The sequence below is a fragment of the Musca domestica genome, unplaced genomic scaffold (assembly GCF_030504385.1).
Source record: "Musca domestica strain aabys unplaced genomic scaffold, Musca_domestica.polishedcontigs.V.1.1 36, whole genome shotgun sequence".
NCBI lineage: Eukaryota > Metazoa > Arthropoda > Insecta > Diptera > Muscidae > Musca > Musca domestica.
The window spans coordinates 2,982,698-3,000,788 of record NW_026712318.1 but is presented as its reverse complement, the minus strand read 5'-3'; the positions used below and the strand labels follow the sequence as shown (position 1 = coordinate 3,000,788).

The 18,091-nt window shown below is 34.3% G+C and overlaps 1 protein-coding gene across 2 annotated transcripts in view; it reads left to right on the top strand.

The window, feature by feature from the left end:
- Positions 1 to 18,091, top strand: part of LOC101890782 (uncharacterized) — a 51,828-nt gene that overhangs the window by 22,052 nt on the left and 11,685 nt on the right. The window contains exon 1 of one of the 2 annotated variants that reach the window (XM_005187064.4): positions 11,300 to 11,358. The exons of the other annotated variant lie outside the window; for it this stretch is intronic. Coding sequence (XP_005187121.3) covers positions 11,355 to 11,358 — 4 coding nt within the window. The 5' untranslated portion in view covers positions 11,300 to 11,354. Of the gene's footprint in view, positions 1 to 11,299; positions 11,359 to 18,091 lie in introns of those variants that run through there. 2 annotated transcript variants of the gene reach the window in all.

The window sequence follows — 18,091 nt, the reverse complement described above, 5'->3', positions numbered from 1 at the left end:
ATATTCATCTCAGGTTTCTGGTTGAGAGAAATATTTAGATATTGTGAGTTGTAAAAAATCGCTGAATTGTTTTGCAAGTTATGACAGGAAAAATTATTGAAAATTGTGGCCCTTTGTGGATGAGGAACCAGAAGGGGTTCGCAGATATACAGGGTGAGATAAAAAAGCTGCAATAAAATCAAACGTCATAATTTTAACATTTTTTAAATTGTATTGCATGAAAGCAAAAAAATGTCGGAAATAGCATCAAATTTTAGAATTATTTTAGATTTGTTCAAATTGGTCACCTTTGGCACGAATTATGATCTTCACACGGCCAATGAAACCGTCACACGCTGCACAAATTCATTCCATACCATTCCCGGCGAAACGCTTGCTTGAGGTGATCGACATTTTGGCATTTTTTTGGTGCCAACCTTGCTTTCCAAATAACACTCCAGGCACAATAGTCCAACGGATTGGTATCCGGAGATTTTGGTGGCCATTGTGCGTTGGAAATGAAGCGAGGAACCTCATTTTGTAACCATTCTTGTCCAGTCCAGTTGGAATGTCCAAGGTCTGCGGCTAAAATGTTTGCGTGCCCAATGCTTTAATACTCTCTCCAGAATATTTTCGCGATAATATCCAGCATTTATTCTGATGCCACGATCGATTAATATGAGCGGAGAGCGACCATCGGCGGGTATGGCGGCCCACGCCATCACCATGGCCGGCACTTGAGTTCTGGTGGCCAACCGAAGGTGCACATTTTTTCAACTGACCTATTTGGCAAGTAAATGCCACCATTTTGTTTGTTTAGAAACTGCTGGACAACGAATGTTTTCTCATCGGAGACGGAGAAAACCAAATTCGACAGTTCGCCACTTTCGGCCAAGCGAAGCAACTCTATAGTTCTTTTGAGTGTATTTTTATACCTCCACCTTGGAAAGGAGGGTATATTATATATATATATATATATATATATATATATATATATGTATATACATATGTATATATATATATATATATATATATATATATATATATATATATATATATATATATATATGTATATATATATATATATATATATATATATATATATAATATACCCTCCTTTCCAAGGTGGAGGTATAAAAATACACTCAAAAGAACTATAGAGTTGCTTCGCTTGGCCGAAAGTGGCGAAGTGTCCGCCCTTCTGTCTGTCTGTCCGTCTGTCTTTTTAAATCATGATACAGGCCACATTATTTCATGAAGAGCGTCAAAATTTAGCAAAATAATTTGTATTGTGTCTAGGATGTTTGGTATTGAAAATGACATATAACGGTCTACGTTTGGGTATAGTCCCCATATAACGGTACCTCCCCATATTCGGTATTTTGATAATTTTTGCCGCATTTTTTCATAGATTTGTCTAAAAATTGGTATTTGTTGGTCATAGTGGGTCCTAGTTCGTGTGGAGAAACATTGTATGTATAGGTCCACGCTTTGGTATAGCCCCCATATAACGGTATCTTCCGATATTCGATACTTTGATGGGTTTTGTCACATTTTTTCACGAATTCATTACCCTAAGGTGGAGGGTATTCGGCCCGGCGGAACTTAATGTTTTTTTACTTGTTGTCGCCATGTTAGTTCTAGAACTTTTTGGAATTCCAATGGCTTTACCCCGAGGTCATTTTTCAATATTTTCCGAATGGAATATTGCGATATATTCAGCTCACGAGCCATTTTTTCTGGAAAAATTCTCACCAACATGCTGTCACTGGAATAATTTTAACAGCTGTCGGGCGAGTGGCTTAGAAATGAAATCGCAATGGGTTAAGCACTTTTTCCGAATTCGCTGCAAATGTTCCTATAATTTGTAAATATAGGAATTTCCCCTATCCAATGCACTGCACCAAAGAGTGGCCCTATATAAAACGAATTCAGAAAAATGCAACATTTGTCGAAATTGCCTCACGGAAGCGCTCATTGGTCGGACCTAAAACGGCTTGGAAAATTCCATTACAAATTTAATCAAGTTTGTAAATTTTTATGATGACCCTGAGTTTAGATGGACAAAGCGACCCATCTTCACTCAATCGTTGAAGACTTAAACATTACAAAGTCTACACGGAAGATCTTCTCCTTTTTCGTCTTTAACATGGCACTCTATGAATTCGCCTCAAAACTAATAGCTCCATCTCCTATGGAATTGTCGTACTTCTACTACAATATTTTTTTTATACATTTTCTAATTATTATTTCGATTGTAAATATTTTGTACTATTTCTTATCTAATACATAAATGAATGTATATACCCAAGTATATAAAAATCATACACAAATTTATACATAAGAGTATAACCTATATACAGCATACTCGTATCTCAACATAGATTATTTGACTCTAGTATGTATGATTGTATGAATGTATGTATGTATGTATGTTTGTAATACTATTAACATGTTTTTGTGTTCAGATTTGATTTTAGGATTGTATCGTATTTGATATGCACATCGCACTTCCACTAACAGCCAGTCGTCTGTCTCGCCTCGCATATACCTAAGTCAACATAGAATATATACATACATATATATGTATGTAGGGTTTCCTGCTATATCTCTCTCTATATATATGTATACACGTACTTGCGTATTACAGTATCTGAATGTAGTATATCCTGACACATATATTTTTCGTTTCGTATATAACAACAACAAAAAGAATAACAAACACACACACAGACACAACTACATTCATAGAGTATTACGGTTTAACATTACATTGTCCTTTTGCGGCATGCGTATGTTTGGATAGATGAATGAATGAATGGAGATGGAGGTTGGTAGGTTGCTAGGATGGATGGTTTGATGGTTAGTTGTTGGATGGATACACATTCTAACCTGTTGAATTGGCACATTTTATGTTACACACGCACACACACACCGTTGCTTGGTTGTTGTTGCTGTTGGAGAAACCAACATTTAAAATTGCCAACTGCCATTTCACCCCTCAACAGCCTTCATCAACCAGACCAAAACAGATGTGACTGGCTATTTTTAGATTTTTAGCCTTGAAATTTTAAAATAACTCTAAACATGTGCGTTTTTAAGGTCAACTACCTTTTGCACCAGCTGGGTGGTGATGGTGGGTGGGTGATTGGAGACTTTGTTTACACATTGAGAATTTTAAAGCTTTAAGACTTTCAGTAGTGTTTGGGGGTTATTTAAAGGGAAATTATTTCGAATTTAAAGACAATGTTTTAAATTCTTCAATTTGTGTGACAGAATGGAAATTTTAATCCCTGACTTAATTAATGGATGGAAACATTTTCACATAGAGTGACATTAATTATGAAATTAGTAAAAATCATGGTGAAAATAAAAATTTCAAAATTCCATTGTGAATTTTTTCAAAAAAAAAAAAAAAAAAAAAAAAACCAACAATGGACCTCTTTAAACGCGACACGGTGATAAAGTTTTCGTACGGAACACTTGGCTATACAAAAAATAATTACTACAAAACCTCAGTAGATTATGCAAGTAGCGTAAAAAATTGATAACTCGTGTACCGGGGTAATGAAATTCTACATCGCAGAATAATCTAACTAGATGTGTCAAGATTCGCCCATCGTCCTTGTTTTTTGAAATTTTTATACCATCCAATATACTATGGAGGGTATAATAAGTTTGTCATTCCGTTTGTAACACCTCTAAATATACATTTTAGACCACACACACACACATATATATATATATATATATATATATATATATATATATATATATATATAAATATATATATATATATATATACTTGATCAGCATAAAATTCTGTCCGTGAAAATAAGTCTAGCTTTAGGTCCAAATGAGGTAGATGAAATTTTACTCAAATGTATATTATGTCTTCGGCCTTTGGCCATATAGGTCTACGTTTTGGTATAGCCCCCATATAAGGGTCCTCCCTATTTTCGGTATTTTGGTGATTTCAGCAACATTATTCACCGTAAATGTTTAAAATTTGGTATTTGAAGTTCGTAATGGATACTACAGTCTAAGACAAAAAATTATCTGTGCAGGTGCACGTCTTCGTACAGCCCCCATATAACAGTACCTCCCGATATTCGGCATTTTGATGATTTTAGCACCATTATTCACCGGAATAATTTCAAATTCCATATTTAAAGTTCGTAATGCATATCACTGACTGACAGAAAATTGTCTGTGCAGGTCCACGTTTTGGAATGGCTATAGCTACATTATTCACCGATTTTTTTTTTCAAGTTTTGCATTTTAATATTCTAATGGCTTATGACCAAAGTTTCCTATGCAGGTACACGTCGTCGAATAGACCCTAATATAACGGCTACATTCGGTAGTTTTAAGATTTTAACTGAATTTCTAATGGAATTCTTTTTTTGAAAATTGTCAAATTAGTTCGAAATGGTGGAGGGTATTCCAAGTTAGGCCCGGCCGATTGGATTTATTTTCATTGAAATCTCTGTTTATAAGTTATGTAGTGTCTTTGGTAATATTGCTGTTAACAAAAAGAAGATTATTTTTAACACTCGAGCAAGTCACAAAAAACGTGAATTTTAGATCCTCTTTTCGAAAAAATGGTAAAAACTCCCTTTAAACGGAATCGTGACAAGTCATAATTATCCACAAAAATATGTGTCATATAATTCTACAATATGTCAAGCACATGCACCAAAACTCTAAATTTTGCCAAACGAAAGGAATATTAACAAGTTCGGCCGGGCCGGACTTTGAATACGGCAATTTTCAAAAACAAAAAAAAAAATAAATAAATAAATAAATAAAATCCGTTAAAAATTCTGCTAAAATCTTAAAAATACCGAATGTAGCCGTTATATTAGGGTGGACCTGCATAAGCAACTTTTGCTAGGCTATAATATCCATTACGAACTTCAACTATTAAATTTGAAAAAATTCCGGTGAATATTGTCGCTAAAATGATCAAAATACCGAATATTGGGAATTACCATTGTATGGGGGCTAAACGTGGATCTGCACAGACAATTTTCTGTCATAGGCTGTATTATCCGTTGCGTATGTATTATCAAATGCAAAACAATTCCGGTGAATAATGTAGCTAAAATCATCAAAATACCGAATATCCGTCAATAAACTTAAAAGTCCTTCAATGCATCATGTTCTGCGAAAGTGTCAAAGGAGAACATATTTTATACAAAATTTCAAAATTTGATAAGTCACCAAAAAGATTAAATCTCTATTTCGATGGCAAAAAAATCTAATTTTATTAAACAATTTTTTCTCTTTTTTTCAAGTTAATACTTGAAAGTAAAATCAAATTTCGTTTTTGGCAGAACGTGTCAAAAGAGGGAATATTCTATGTATATTTTCCCTATAAGTCTCGGAATAAACAAAATATTTTGGTTGAATAGTTTCTAAGATAATTACATTCAATTTTAGTATATTACAATTGACAATTATGTGTTTAAATTTTTTCCTTTTTCTGAACAAAAGAAAAAATCTTATCAATGGAAGTTTATAAAAACATTTTTTTTAAAATTTCCATAAATTAAGCACCTTTTCCGAATTTGCTGCAAATATTCTAATAGATTCTAAGAGATAGTGTACCCAATAGCGGCTAACGTGGGCCTATATTGATAATTTTATGTTGGTTGCGTTTCTTTAAATGTTGCGAGATATATATCAAAATATTGGAGGTCCTTTTTATATGGCCAGGGCTATATAAATACCTTAAAATAGTTAACAAAAAAAAAAAAAGAAAAAAAAAAAAAAAACCAAACTTTTTTGGGAAAAAAGCAAATGTTTTTACATCAAATTTCTTTATTTCTTTATCCTAGAAGCACCGATTTTAAAAATCATCATATTTTTATTTCATTTTGATCAAGCGAGAAAATAGTGAACATCGGTCCATTGTTTTTACTGCTTCCACCAAAAAGAGTAGACATTTTGGGCAGCCATAAATTTAGCATATAGGGGCAAATTTTTGGATAATTACTGGTTTATCCCAATATCCTTAACGAAAAATCTTAAATTTGTAAGGTTCATGGAAATTCAAGCCCAGATATCGATTTTTCTCCCAATTTTCACACCCCAGGAAATATCTATGTTGAATAGCACTGAATTGAGGCCAGGGGTCAACAATAAAAACATTGGCCCTTTCCTTTGCCTAATTCCTTCCCAGTAATCCGGCATTTTGCTTGTCATAACTCTACTATTTTACACTGCAAGTTAAAGTACGGTTTTCGCTCTCAAAACTATGTAAACATAATACTACGTGATTGTCGTCTGAGGCGGCATTTTTATACCCTCAGCCAAATGGCTACAGAGGTTATATACAATTTGGTTAGGTCTTCTTGGACCATATCCTTTTCAGAACCTTTGGAGTCGATCTAGCGATGTCCGTCCGTCTGCCTGGCTGGTGCACACGATAACTCTCGAAGGGAGTATCCGATTCGGTTCAAACTGGGTACATCGTATAATTTTTGTCAAACTTAGATCGAGTTCGGAGATGGGTAATATCGGTCCACTCCTTCTAGTACATCCCCCACAAAAGGTCGAAATTTTCAAAAAATATATTTTTTGCACAGAAAGAGAAGCTATAATCCGATTTTGCTCCAACATTGCAAATCCTAATAGTAGTCAGTACGTCCATCAGTATATCCTTAAATAAGTTTTATGATCTCAATGTTTATAGTGAAATTATTCTTTAATACCTTTTTTTTATTAAACAAATTTTCGATTACAATTTTACAAATACGAAATAATATTTGTTTTTGCCTAGTAGTACATACCTATCTACCATTTAAATATCATATCGATTGTAAATTTGTGTGTCTGTGTTATGTGTTACAATTATTGCAAATAACACACATACACAGATATTCCTACGTCCATAACAAATGATAGTTGAAAGAAAATTTGTAAAACGACAACAACAACACCAACAATAACAACCACATCATCGATATTTACTGCAACAAAAACCAATAACAATGAAATTGGAAAATAAAAAATATTATTTCTAGTAGTAAAGTAGGCGGAGCCTGATTGGTTTTTCATCATCATACCACAGCGTACATAGGGAAAAACACACACACATACACTCTCACATACTGTACACACACACACACACATTCATACATTTATTAACTATCAAGCAAGAAACTATTCTCGCTCAGAGATATTGTCAAATGACAAGCAACAGTAATAACAGCCCGAAAAAAATACCAACAACAACGTTGTAATGCCCAACACATACATACATACTCATACAACGACCGTTCATCGAACATATTCATATTTACTTGGTAAACATTACTCATATTTTTATCGCGCTGCTTTTACTATTACTGCTGTCACTGTCAAAGCAGCGAGAAAACTTTTAACGATTACAAAGTGTTGCCACCTTGATGGTGGGGATTTTGTACCAAAAAATAAAAAACAAAAATGTACCGACCACGTAATTATGAGAAGTAAGAAATTGAATTGAAAAGTATGAGTCGGTATTGCCGACAGAGGAATACCCCCCGCCAATGTCTCCATTTAAAAATATTTTCACTTGTTTTTCATTTCGCCAATATTTTCCATTTCGAATCTGACCTATGTCAGATATAAATATGGACCAGATATAAATATTGACCCTTTGATCCACACATAAATACTGAACCTTTATTGGGATTGTGCCAAATGAGAGGGTGAATATTTTCCATTTCGAATCTGACCTAAGTCAGATAAACAAATATTACAACGTATCAGATTGGGACTATATTGGCTACTTTCCTCTGCTTTATATGCGAAATGTGATTATTTTTGGAAAATGTTGAAAAGTGTGTGAGGTTCTAGATATAGTGAACCGATGGCATGGTGCTAAAAGGAGTGTCCGATATATTCCATATTTACATCAGATCTCTATTTGAGAGAAATATTAACACACTCCTAGAATCTCAGGGTGGTTCCGCAAGTTATGAGAAATATAATGATTGAAATTTGCGACCCTTTGTGGGGGAGGTACCAGAAGGTGTAATCCGATATCTACCACCTTCACAACAGATCTTGTGTTGGTAGAAATATATGAATGTGTGATGCTTCTTAGAACGAATTAAATGATTATTTCGCATCTTATGAGCTTCATGGTTATTCAAAATGTTGACCGTTTGATGGGAATCGGATGATTATTTTTAATTTTATGAGCTTTATGGTTATTTAAATTTTTGACCCCATTTTCTGGGGGAGGTACTAGAAGGAGTGGTCCGATATTTACCATTTTCACAGCAGATGATGTGTTGATAGAAATATTAAGATTTACGAAATTCGAAGACATTCCAAATCTGTTTTCACATTTTAGAAGAGCTATAATTATTCAAAAGTTAAACCCTTTGTGGGGGAGGTACCTGAAGGACTAATCCATTATATTCGTTCATCATATTAAATATTGTATAAACAAAAATATTGGGATGTGCGGAATATGCAGACAAGCGGGCTCTTCTTTCACTCTGTGAAAGAAATTTTAACCCTTTGTGAGGGAGGTACTGAAAGAAGTGTGCCGATATATCCCATCTTCACACCAGATCTTGTATTAACAGAGATATTGCGATGTGTGAGATTTGAAGATAATCGGAAGCTTATTTCGCATTTAATGGCAGTTATAATTGTTCAAAATGTTGACCCGTTGTGGGGGGAGGTATCGGAATATTCCAGCATTACACCAGATCTTGTGTTGATAGAAATATGGGGATGAGTCGTGTTTAAAAGAAATCGGATGCTCATTTCACGTTTTATGAGCATCAAAGTTATTAAAAAAATTAACCCGTTGTGGCCAATGAAACAGTCACACGCTGCCCGAATGTTGCTCTGCGGCTCATTCCCGGCGAAGCGCTTGCTTGAGCTGATCGCCACTTTGGTATTTTTTAGTGCCAACCTTGCTTTCCAAAATACTCCAGACACAATAGTATAACGGATTGGTATCCGAAGATTTTGTTGGCCATTGTGCACTGGAAATGAAACGAGGAGCCTCATTTTGTAACAATTCTTGGGGTAACAATTCTTCGCGTGCTGAGTGCGATGGTGCTGAGTCCTGTTGGAATGCCCATGGTCTGCGGCAAAAATGTTTGCGTGCCCATGGCTTTAATACACCCTCCAGAATATTTTCGAGATAATATTCGGAATTTTTTCTGATGTCGCGGTCGATTAATATGAGCAGAGAGCGACCATCGGCTGTTATGGCGGCCCACACCATCACCATGGCCAGCGCTTGAGTTCTGGTGGTTAACCGATGGTGACCATTTCGGCTGACCTCTTTGGCAAGTACACACCACAATTTTGTTTGTTTACAAACTGCTGGACAACGAATGTTTTCTCTTCGGAGACGGAGAAAACCAAATTCGGCAGTTCCCCACTTTCGGCCAAGCAAAGCAACTCTTTAACTCTTTTGAGTCCATTTTCTTTTGTTGTCTGGTGTAAGTTCTTGCACTTTTGGGAATTTCAATGGCTTTACCCCGAGCTCATTTTTCAATATTTGCCGAATGGAATATTGCGATATGGTCAGATCACGAGCCATTTTTCGGTCACTTCAACGAGGGTTTTGATCAAGTCGTTTCTTTACTTTTTCTGCTCATGTTTCTGTTTTTTTCCTCCACTTCCTTGACGCCGGGCTATGCTACCAGTATCACGGTAACGAGCGATGGCATACAAGATTTATTCACATTTAAATGCTGGAGTCCTCTAACGAAAGCCACTTGTGGTTTTCCAGTCAAATATAAAGAAATCACACTATCATGCTTGAATATAATGCTCGAATAAATTTTTTCTGGAAAATTCTCACCAAAAAGCTTTTGTACGCTTGTAAACAATGTAATGAGCTGTCACTGGAATAATTTTAACAGCTGTCGGACGAGTGGCTTAGAAATGACAGCAATCTGATGTTGATTGCAGTTTTTTCATCTCACCCTGTATAGACACTCTGCAAATATTTAAAGGATGATTTGCCGTTGTTAAAATATTTTGTAACTTTATTGGGAAACGGCAACAGAAATGCCACTCCTAGGCTATTTGAAAAGCTGTCCAAATTTCCGCCCAGTTCTATTCTCAAATTCATCTCCCAGTGGCAACTCTGGCAGTATATCTTATATTCCGTTAACACACACTCGCTACTTTATCATTCTTTGTTGGTGTTGCTGTTCATATTACGGATGTCAAATCATGTAGTTGTGTATGTGCGTATGTGTGTCTGTGTTTTTCGCGTTTCCGTTTAGTTTTTGAGGAAAAATCTTTGATTTTTGTTATAATTTTGGGGTGGTTTTCCATGAGATTTTCCACTACGACAAAAAAGTTGCGTTCATACATTAATAAAGGCAAAGAAATTAATAGCTTCTTTCTCTCTCTCTCTCTCTCTCTCTTTTCCTGTTTCCTCACTTCCTTCCTCCCTCTAGGTCCTCACTTAGTTTTCATGTGTGTCCTTAACTTCTGTTAAATACGAGTGTGTCTGTGTGTGTAGGCTTGTTTATTTTTTCATTATTGATATTATTCTTATCAAAAGAAAATTTTTACACAAAAACAACAAAAAATACACCAAAAAGTTATTGAGAACAAAACAAAAAAAACAACAACAACAAAAACAAAATTGTCACAACTGAAATGTGCAACAACGTTTGTCCCTCCAACCATTTGCCTGTCACTTACTGTCACTTCACTTCATGCAAGGCAAAGGGGGGTTGTTCACTTTGTACCGCACACACACACCAACGTACGTGCGAGCTCATGCTCTGTGTTCAATCATGTGTGTGTGTGTTCGATTTTTGATTTGGTTGATTTGTGCGGTTGAAGGTACCGCCGCCTTTTCCATACATTTATCTATCCATCCATCCGTTCACATAGCTATTCAATCGATGGATGAAAATTTATAAAACAACAACAACTACTACCACTACACCAATAATAACACCAATAACAACATCGGTAGTAACAGCAGCAACAACAACAACAACACTACCAGTAACACAATTGAGGAAAAACTGAACTGAAAAAAAATTGAATGCATTTTTAGGGGAAAAAACTGGTGCTTTTATGGTGCGGATTTTTTTGCTGCATCATCCAGTATTAAAGTGCACGTTCCAAAGGATACACATGTCAAACAGAACCGTTGCGCATGTGCTGTAAAATAGCATATTAATTTTTTTAAATAAATAACATATTTACGTAAATTAAAATTTGCAAAGTAAAAAAATAAAAACACGGAACATAGAATTAAAAAAAAATAATAAATTGTGATTGTTACAAATGTGAAATGAAATTTTAAATTTCATAAAAATAAATTAAAAAATATATTTAAAAAACAGCAATAATTACAACATTATTGAGATAACACGTTATTAATGAGTAGGTATTCCAGGTGTTAAAATAAAAAAAAAAAAAAAATTAAACAAATTCTTATTGGAATATGTGAATATTTTTTGGGTATTATTTTGGAAGATCGATTTAAAAGAACACAAAATTAAATGTAAAAAATAATTTAATAAAATCTCTTACTATTAAAAAATAATTAAAAAATACAAAAATATGTTGTATATATGTTTAGAAATTAATATTATTAAAAAAAAATAATAAAAATAAAAATAATAATAATAATAATAGTAATAATAATTATAATAATAATAATAATAATAATAATAATAATAATAATAATAAAATAATAATAATGATAATAACAATAATAATAAAAATAAATAAATAAAAAATAATAATATTTAAATAATATTATAAAATAAAAATAAATAAAATATTGAAATATTTTTAGAAAATCCTACAATTGAAAAAAAATTTAAAGTATAAAGTAACCAGCGGTTACAAAAAAAAAACCAACAGCTAAGTTCGGGCGGACCGAACTTTTGATACCCTCCACAATTTGCAACGAACTTGAACAATTTCAAAAAAAAAAAAAAAAAAAAAAAAACCGGAAAACTATCACTTAAATTAAAACCGTTATATGGGGACTATACGAAGACGTGGACCTGCATACGAAATTGTTTGCCATAGGGTGTAGTACCCATTGCGAACTTTAAACACGACGTTTGAAACGATTCTGATGAATAATGTTGCTGAAATCGTCCAAATACCGACTATCGGATGGTACCGTTATATGGGGGCTATACGAAGACGTGGACTTGCATACACAAATTTTTGTCATAGGCTGTAGTACCCATTACAAACATCAAATACGAAATTCGAAATGATTCCGGTAAATAATGTCGCTAAAATCATTAAAATACCGAATATTGGGAGGTACCATTATTTGGGGGGCTATACGAAGACGCGGACCTGCATACGAAAATTTTTGCCACAGGTTGTAGTACCCATTAGGATCGTCCAGTACGAAATTTGAAACGATTCCGGTTAATAATGTTGCTAAAATCATGAACATACCGAATATCGGGAGGTACCCTTATATGGGGGCTATATGAAGACGTAGACCTGTGCAGACAATTTTCTGTCATAGGCTGTAGTATTTATTTCGAACTTCAAATACCAAATTTTAAACGATTCCGGTGAATAATGTCGCTAAAATCATCAAAATTCCGAATATCGGCAGGTACCGTTATATGGGAGCTATATAAAAACGTGGACCTACATGGCCCATTTACGAACTTAACCTGCCTACTGGTAAACTATGCATGCATGCAAAATTTTAGCCTTCTATCTCAAAGGAAAGATCTCGGGATTACAACAGACAGACGGACATCGCTAGATCGTCTTAGAATTTTACGCTGATCCAGAATATATATACTTTGTAGGGTCTATTATGAATATTTCGAGGAGTTACAAACAGAATGACAAAGTTAATATGCCCTCCTTAGAATGGTGGAGGATATAAAAACATGTAATTTTCCACCTAAATTTAATGCACAGAAGTCGAATTCGTTGAAATCTTAATGGCTTTACCCCGAGCTCATTTTTCAATATTTGCCGAATAGAATATTGCGATATGTTGTTTTATTTTTGTTGTTGTTTTTTTTTTTAGCTGGAGGCCATATAATTTTCTTCCCTTTTCATTGAAGTTATTTTTTATATTTAATTAAACACATATTTTGCCACCCACTGCTCCAACATTTAATTCCCTCCAAATCTGAATGGAATATTGAAAAAACGGCAACTATTCAATTTGTAACCTATACGGCCATGAATTTCATGGCTGTTATCATTGAGTCCTCTTTTTGTCTTATCTTTAGTTTTTGGTCATTAAAACCAACACGTGCCATATGATTTATCATCATTTATCCATAGTTACGGAAATAAGGGTGAGCTGAAGGGTGTTGATTTCAAAGAACAGCAAGCACATACATTTGGATTCAAAGAAAGAAAACATTTGGACATTTCGGCACATCCGAACGAATTTAGGCTAGAAGCAAGGACATCAGATTTGGTGAAAATCGGTTCAGATATAGCTATAGCTACCAACATATATGTTTCATCCGATATGGGATTTTAGGTGCGTAATATGCACTCCACAGAAATGATCTTTGGTTCCAGATATCAGATACAGCTCGAAAATACCTCTGCCAAATTTTATCGACATCGGTTCAGATTTGTATATACCTTCAAGTTATCGTTCACCATAGATGTAATATCAGCCCAAATTGGATAGACTTTTTTCATAACCGAATTTTTCCATTTGGTGAAACCAGGTTCGGTATATCTTTTACTCCAATAAATATTTTTATACCCTCCACCATAGTATGGAGGGTATATTAAGTTTGTCATTCCGAAATATACAATTTAGACCACACAAAATATATATATTGACCTTGATCAGCATAAAATTCTATGTCGATTTAGCGATGTCCGTCCGCCTGTGGAAATCACTCCGAACAACAATTCCGAACAAAATGAAGTAGGTTGATAACATTTTGCTCAAATGTGTACTATGTCTACAGGACTTTTGGTATTGAAAATGGGCCATGTAGGTCCACATCTTTGTATAGCCCCCATATAACTGCATCTCCCGATATTGGGTATTTTGATGATTTTAGAGACATTATTCACCGGAACTGTATCAAATTTGGTATTTGAAGTTCGTAATGGATACTACAGCCTAAGACAGAAAATTGTCTGTGCAGGTCCACGTCTGCGTATAGCCCCCATATAACGGTACCCCCCGATTCGGTATTTTGATAATTTTTAGCGACATTATTTACCGGAATTATTTCAAATTTGCTATTTGAAGGTGGTAATGGATACTACAGCCTAAGACAGAAAATTGTCTGTGCCCGTCCACGTCTTTGTATAACTCCCATATAACAGTACTACCCGATATTCGGCATTTTAATGATTTTAGCGACATTTTTTACCGGAATTATTTCAAATTTTTTATTTGAAGTTCGTAATGGAAGCTACAGCCTGCGACAGAAAATTGTCTGTGCAGGTCCACGTCTTCGTATAGCCCCCATATAACGGTACCTCCCGATATTCGGTAAATTGATGATTTTAGCGACATTATTCACCCGAATTGTTTCAAATTTGTCATTTGAAGTTCGTAATGGATACTAAAGCATACGCCAGAAAATTGTCAGTGCAGGTCCACGTTTTATAACCCCCATGGTACCTCCCGATATTCGGTATTTTGATGATTTTACATTAAAAACAGATTTTTTTTTTAAAGTTTCGCATTTGAATATTGTTGCCTATGCAGGTCCGCGTCGTCGTATGGACCCTAATATACGGCTGCATTCGGTATTTTTAAGTTTTAACAGAATTTTTAACGGATTTACTTTTTATTTATTTATTTTTTTTTTTTTTGAAAATTGCAAAATTTGTACCAAATTGTGGAGGGACCGAACTTACAGATTCTCCCTCCCTTAAATTTGCTGAAAATCTATTCAGACTTGGATAAAGTTCCCAATTTGTGGCTACTCTAAAGCCCTGATATGCACTCAAATAAGTTTCATAGTTGGTATGATCTGCTTCACATAAATTTCAAATATAAACTTTTTTGTTACGAGAGCTCTACTAAATCCGCGTAGTGGTATAGGGTATCATATTGTCGGTCACGCCCGACTTTTGACCTTTCCTTACTGCTTCTGATATTGGAAGTTGCGAAAACCAACAGCTTCTGGAACAGAGCAATAGTTTTTTAACAATATTTGTTTGCAGGGAATAATTCTTCCTAAGAAGTTCTATTTTGATTTTTAACAAAAACATATATTTTTTTTTTATTTTCAAAATAAAAATATTTCTATTAATTGCATATATAATTATACGTATGTGTAGGTACACATGTATCAGTGCAAATTAATATTCCTTCCAGCAAGAGAAAATCGCATATAAACAATGCCGAAAACAAAAAAAAAAAAAAAAGAATCCTTTTCAACTTTACCACTAAAACTAAATTGGGGAAAAAGTGCAAAGGAGAGGCGGAAAAACAAAACAAAATTATACACAACTATTTTTGTGTTCTGGTTTTTATGAAAAATAAAGATAGAGTTGTTGTTGTTGTTGGCAGCGAGTCAGCTAACGCCACTGTGCTACTGCAATAAGAAACCCCACAATCAGCCAGCCAAGCAACCAACAAATTTCAACCAAGAAAACTTAATTTATGTCTTCCCCCCTCTCTTCCTCCTCTGCACCCCCGCGCACTCTCTCTCACACACACACACTCATAAAAGTAGTTTAAGATTGTTTTTTGTTTTCTTCTTTTTCAATATAAAATTTGCCTCATTTTCCCTATTTTTTTGGGGGTTTCTCATGTTTTTGACGATTTCTTTGGTTGTTGTTGGCATTGGGCGTTGGGTGGCTGGATGGGAGTGAGCCTTTTGTCGAGGTTATTCTCTTGTAGTCAGTCGTCTTCTCAATTCACTGTTTATCCTTCTTTGGCATATTTTTGTTTACGTCTCGTCCTCATCAAAATCATCTTGGCTTCATTTATTCCATTTGCCTTGCAAACGTGTGAGTGTGTGTGTGTCAGTGTGGGTGGTTGGGTATGCTTGGGTGTTTTTAATTTTCTGCTGTTGGTTTTTTTTTTTTTTTTTGATTTTGTTTTGACTTCCATTTTTCAACTCAGCCAGCTTCTTTTGCCGCTGGGAGAGAGGGAGGTAGGTTGGCAAATATGCATGTAAGGATAATTGAGAGAAAGCCCAACAATGACAGACAGATATGCCGAAAACAGTGGTTTATTATTATATTGAAGAAAATTATAGAAAAAACAAATATATATATATATATATATATATATATATATATATATATATATATATATATATATATATATATGTATATATATATATGTATATATATATTTTTTTTTTGTTTTTTTTTTCAAAATTGAACATTGTCAAAATTAACCTGAAATTGGGAGGACTATAAAATAGTCTAGACTTCAGTGTAAAACAATGTTCCAGAACTACTTTTGGTATAATGTCCTTTAGAAGCTAATTATTCAACAGTGAAATATAGATGCCTTTGGATTTTATTTTCAAAATATACTTAATCGAAATCAACAAAGTATTCTGATTCTACATCCGTTAATGGCATTGGGGACCTCTATCCCCATGGACAACAAATGATATTCAAAAACAAAAAATAAGTTGTTAACAATGAAGTATAGATGGCGTATGACATTCTTTTGAAGTTCAAACTTTTCTACAATGAAATGTGCAAAATATATCTAGCACCTCAATTTAGAGTTTATTCCGTTAGTTTAATTTGCGACGTTAATCCTCCATGCCCATCGAACGATAACAAACAGTTATAAGAAAGAGTGAAGTATAGATGGCGTTGCTCCTATCTTATGAAACTTTAACAACCCTAAAATAAAATATGCAAAACATTAGCATTATTTTGCCATCCATTTTTATACCCTCCACCATACTATGGATGGTAATGGATGCTACAGCCTATGACAGAAAATTGTCTGTGCAGGTCTACGTCTTCGAATAGCCCCCATTTAACAGTACCCCCCAATATTCGTTATTTTGATGATTTTAGCGTCATTATTCACCCGAATTGTTTCAAATTACGTATTTAGAGTTCGTAATGAGAACTACAGTCTGTGATAGAAAATTGTCTATACAGGTCCAAGTCTTCGCATAGGCCCCATATATCAGCACCTCCCTATATTCGGTATTTTGACGAGTTTAGGTACAATACCCAACGAAAATACAGCCTATGCCAGAAAATTGTCTGTGCAGGTCCACGTCTTTGTATAGCTCCCATACAACGGTACCTCCCGATATTCGGTATTTTCATAATTTTAGCGACATTATTCACCGGAATCGTTTCAAATTTGGTATTTGAAGTTCGTAATGGATGCTACAGCCTGTAACAGAAAATTATCTATGCTGGTCCAGGTCTTCACAGAGCTCCCATATAACGGTACCTCCCTATATACACAATATTTTAATGATTTTAGCTATATTATTCGCCGTTTATTTCAAGTTCGAATTTGAAATTTTCTGATTAAATGGCTTATGACAAACAATGCCTATTTAGGTATACGTCGTATACACCCCGATATAACGGCTATATTCGGTATTTTGAAAATTTTAACAGAATTTTTTAAATTCGTTCCAAATGGGGGAGGGTACTCAAAGTTCGGCCTGGCCGAACTTACTGCTTTTTAACTTGTTAAATAATTAAATTGGAACCCTTAGTCCCCCATGTACAACATACGATACTAAATACCTGAAGCAAAAGTGAAATATAGATGGCTACGCTTTTCTGATTTAAAGGACGAACAATTCTACTTTGGAATTTACAAAAAATTTTATTCCATCTTTCACCGGTATTTGAATGTCATTCCGTTAGTTGAATTGGAGACTTCAAAAAAAATGGGTTTATAATTTGAAGTTTCATGTTTTCTAAAACGAACTTTTCGTTCGTCACATCTTGTCCCCTCAATTTGGAACAAATTTTGTTAATTCAATTGGCATTCCTATACTTCTATGGATTAAAAATAAAAAATTGGGTTCGTCCCCCCTTTTCTCGTCCGAATTATTCTAAAATGAAATTTAAAAAAAAATTCTCTCAAATTTCACAAGTTATTTTGGATCCTATTTCATCAGTTGAAATGGGGACCTATGCGCAACATATGATACTAAAGACCAAACTTTTGCGGTTAAGT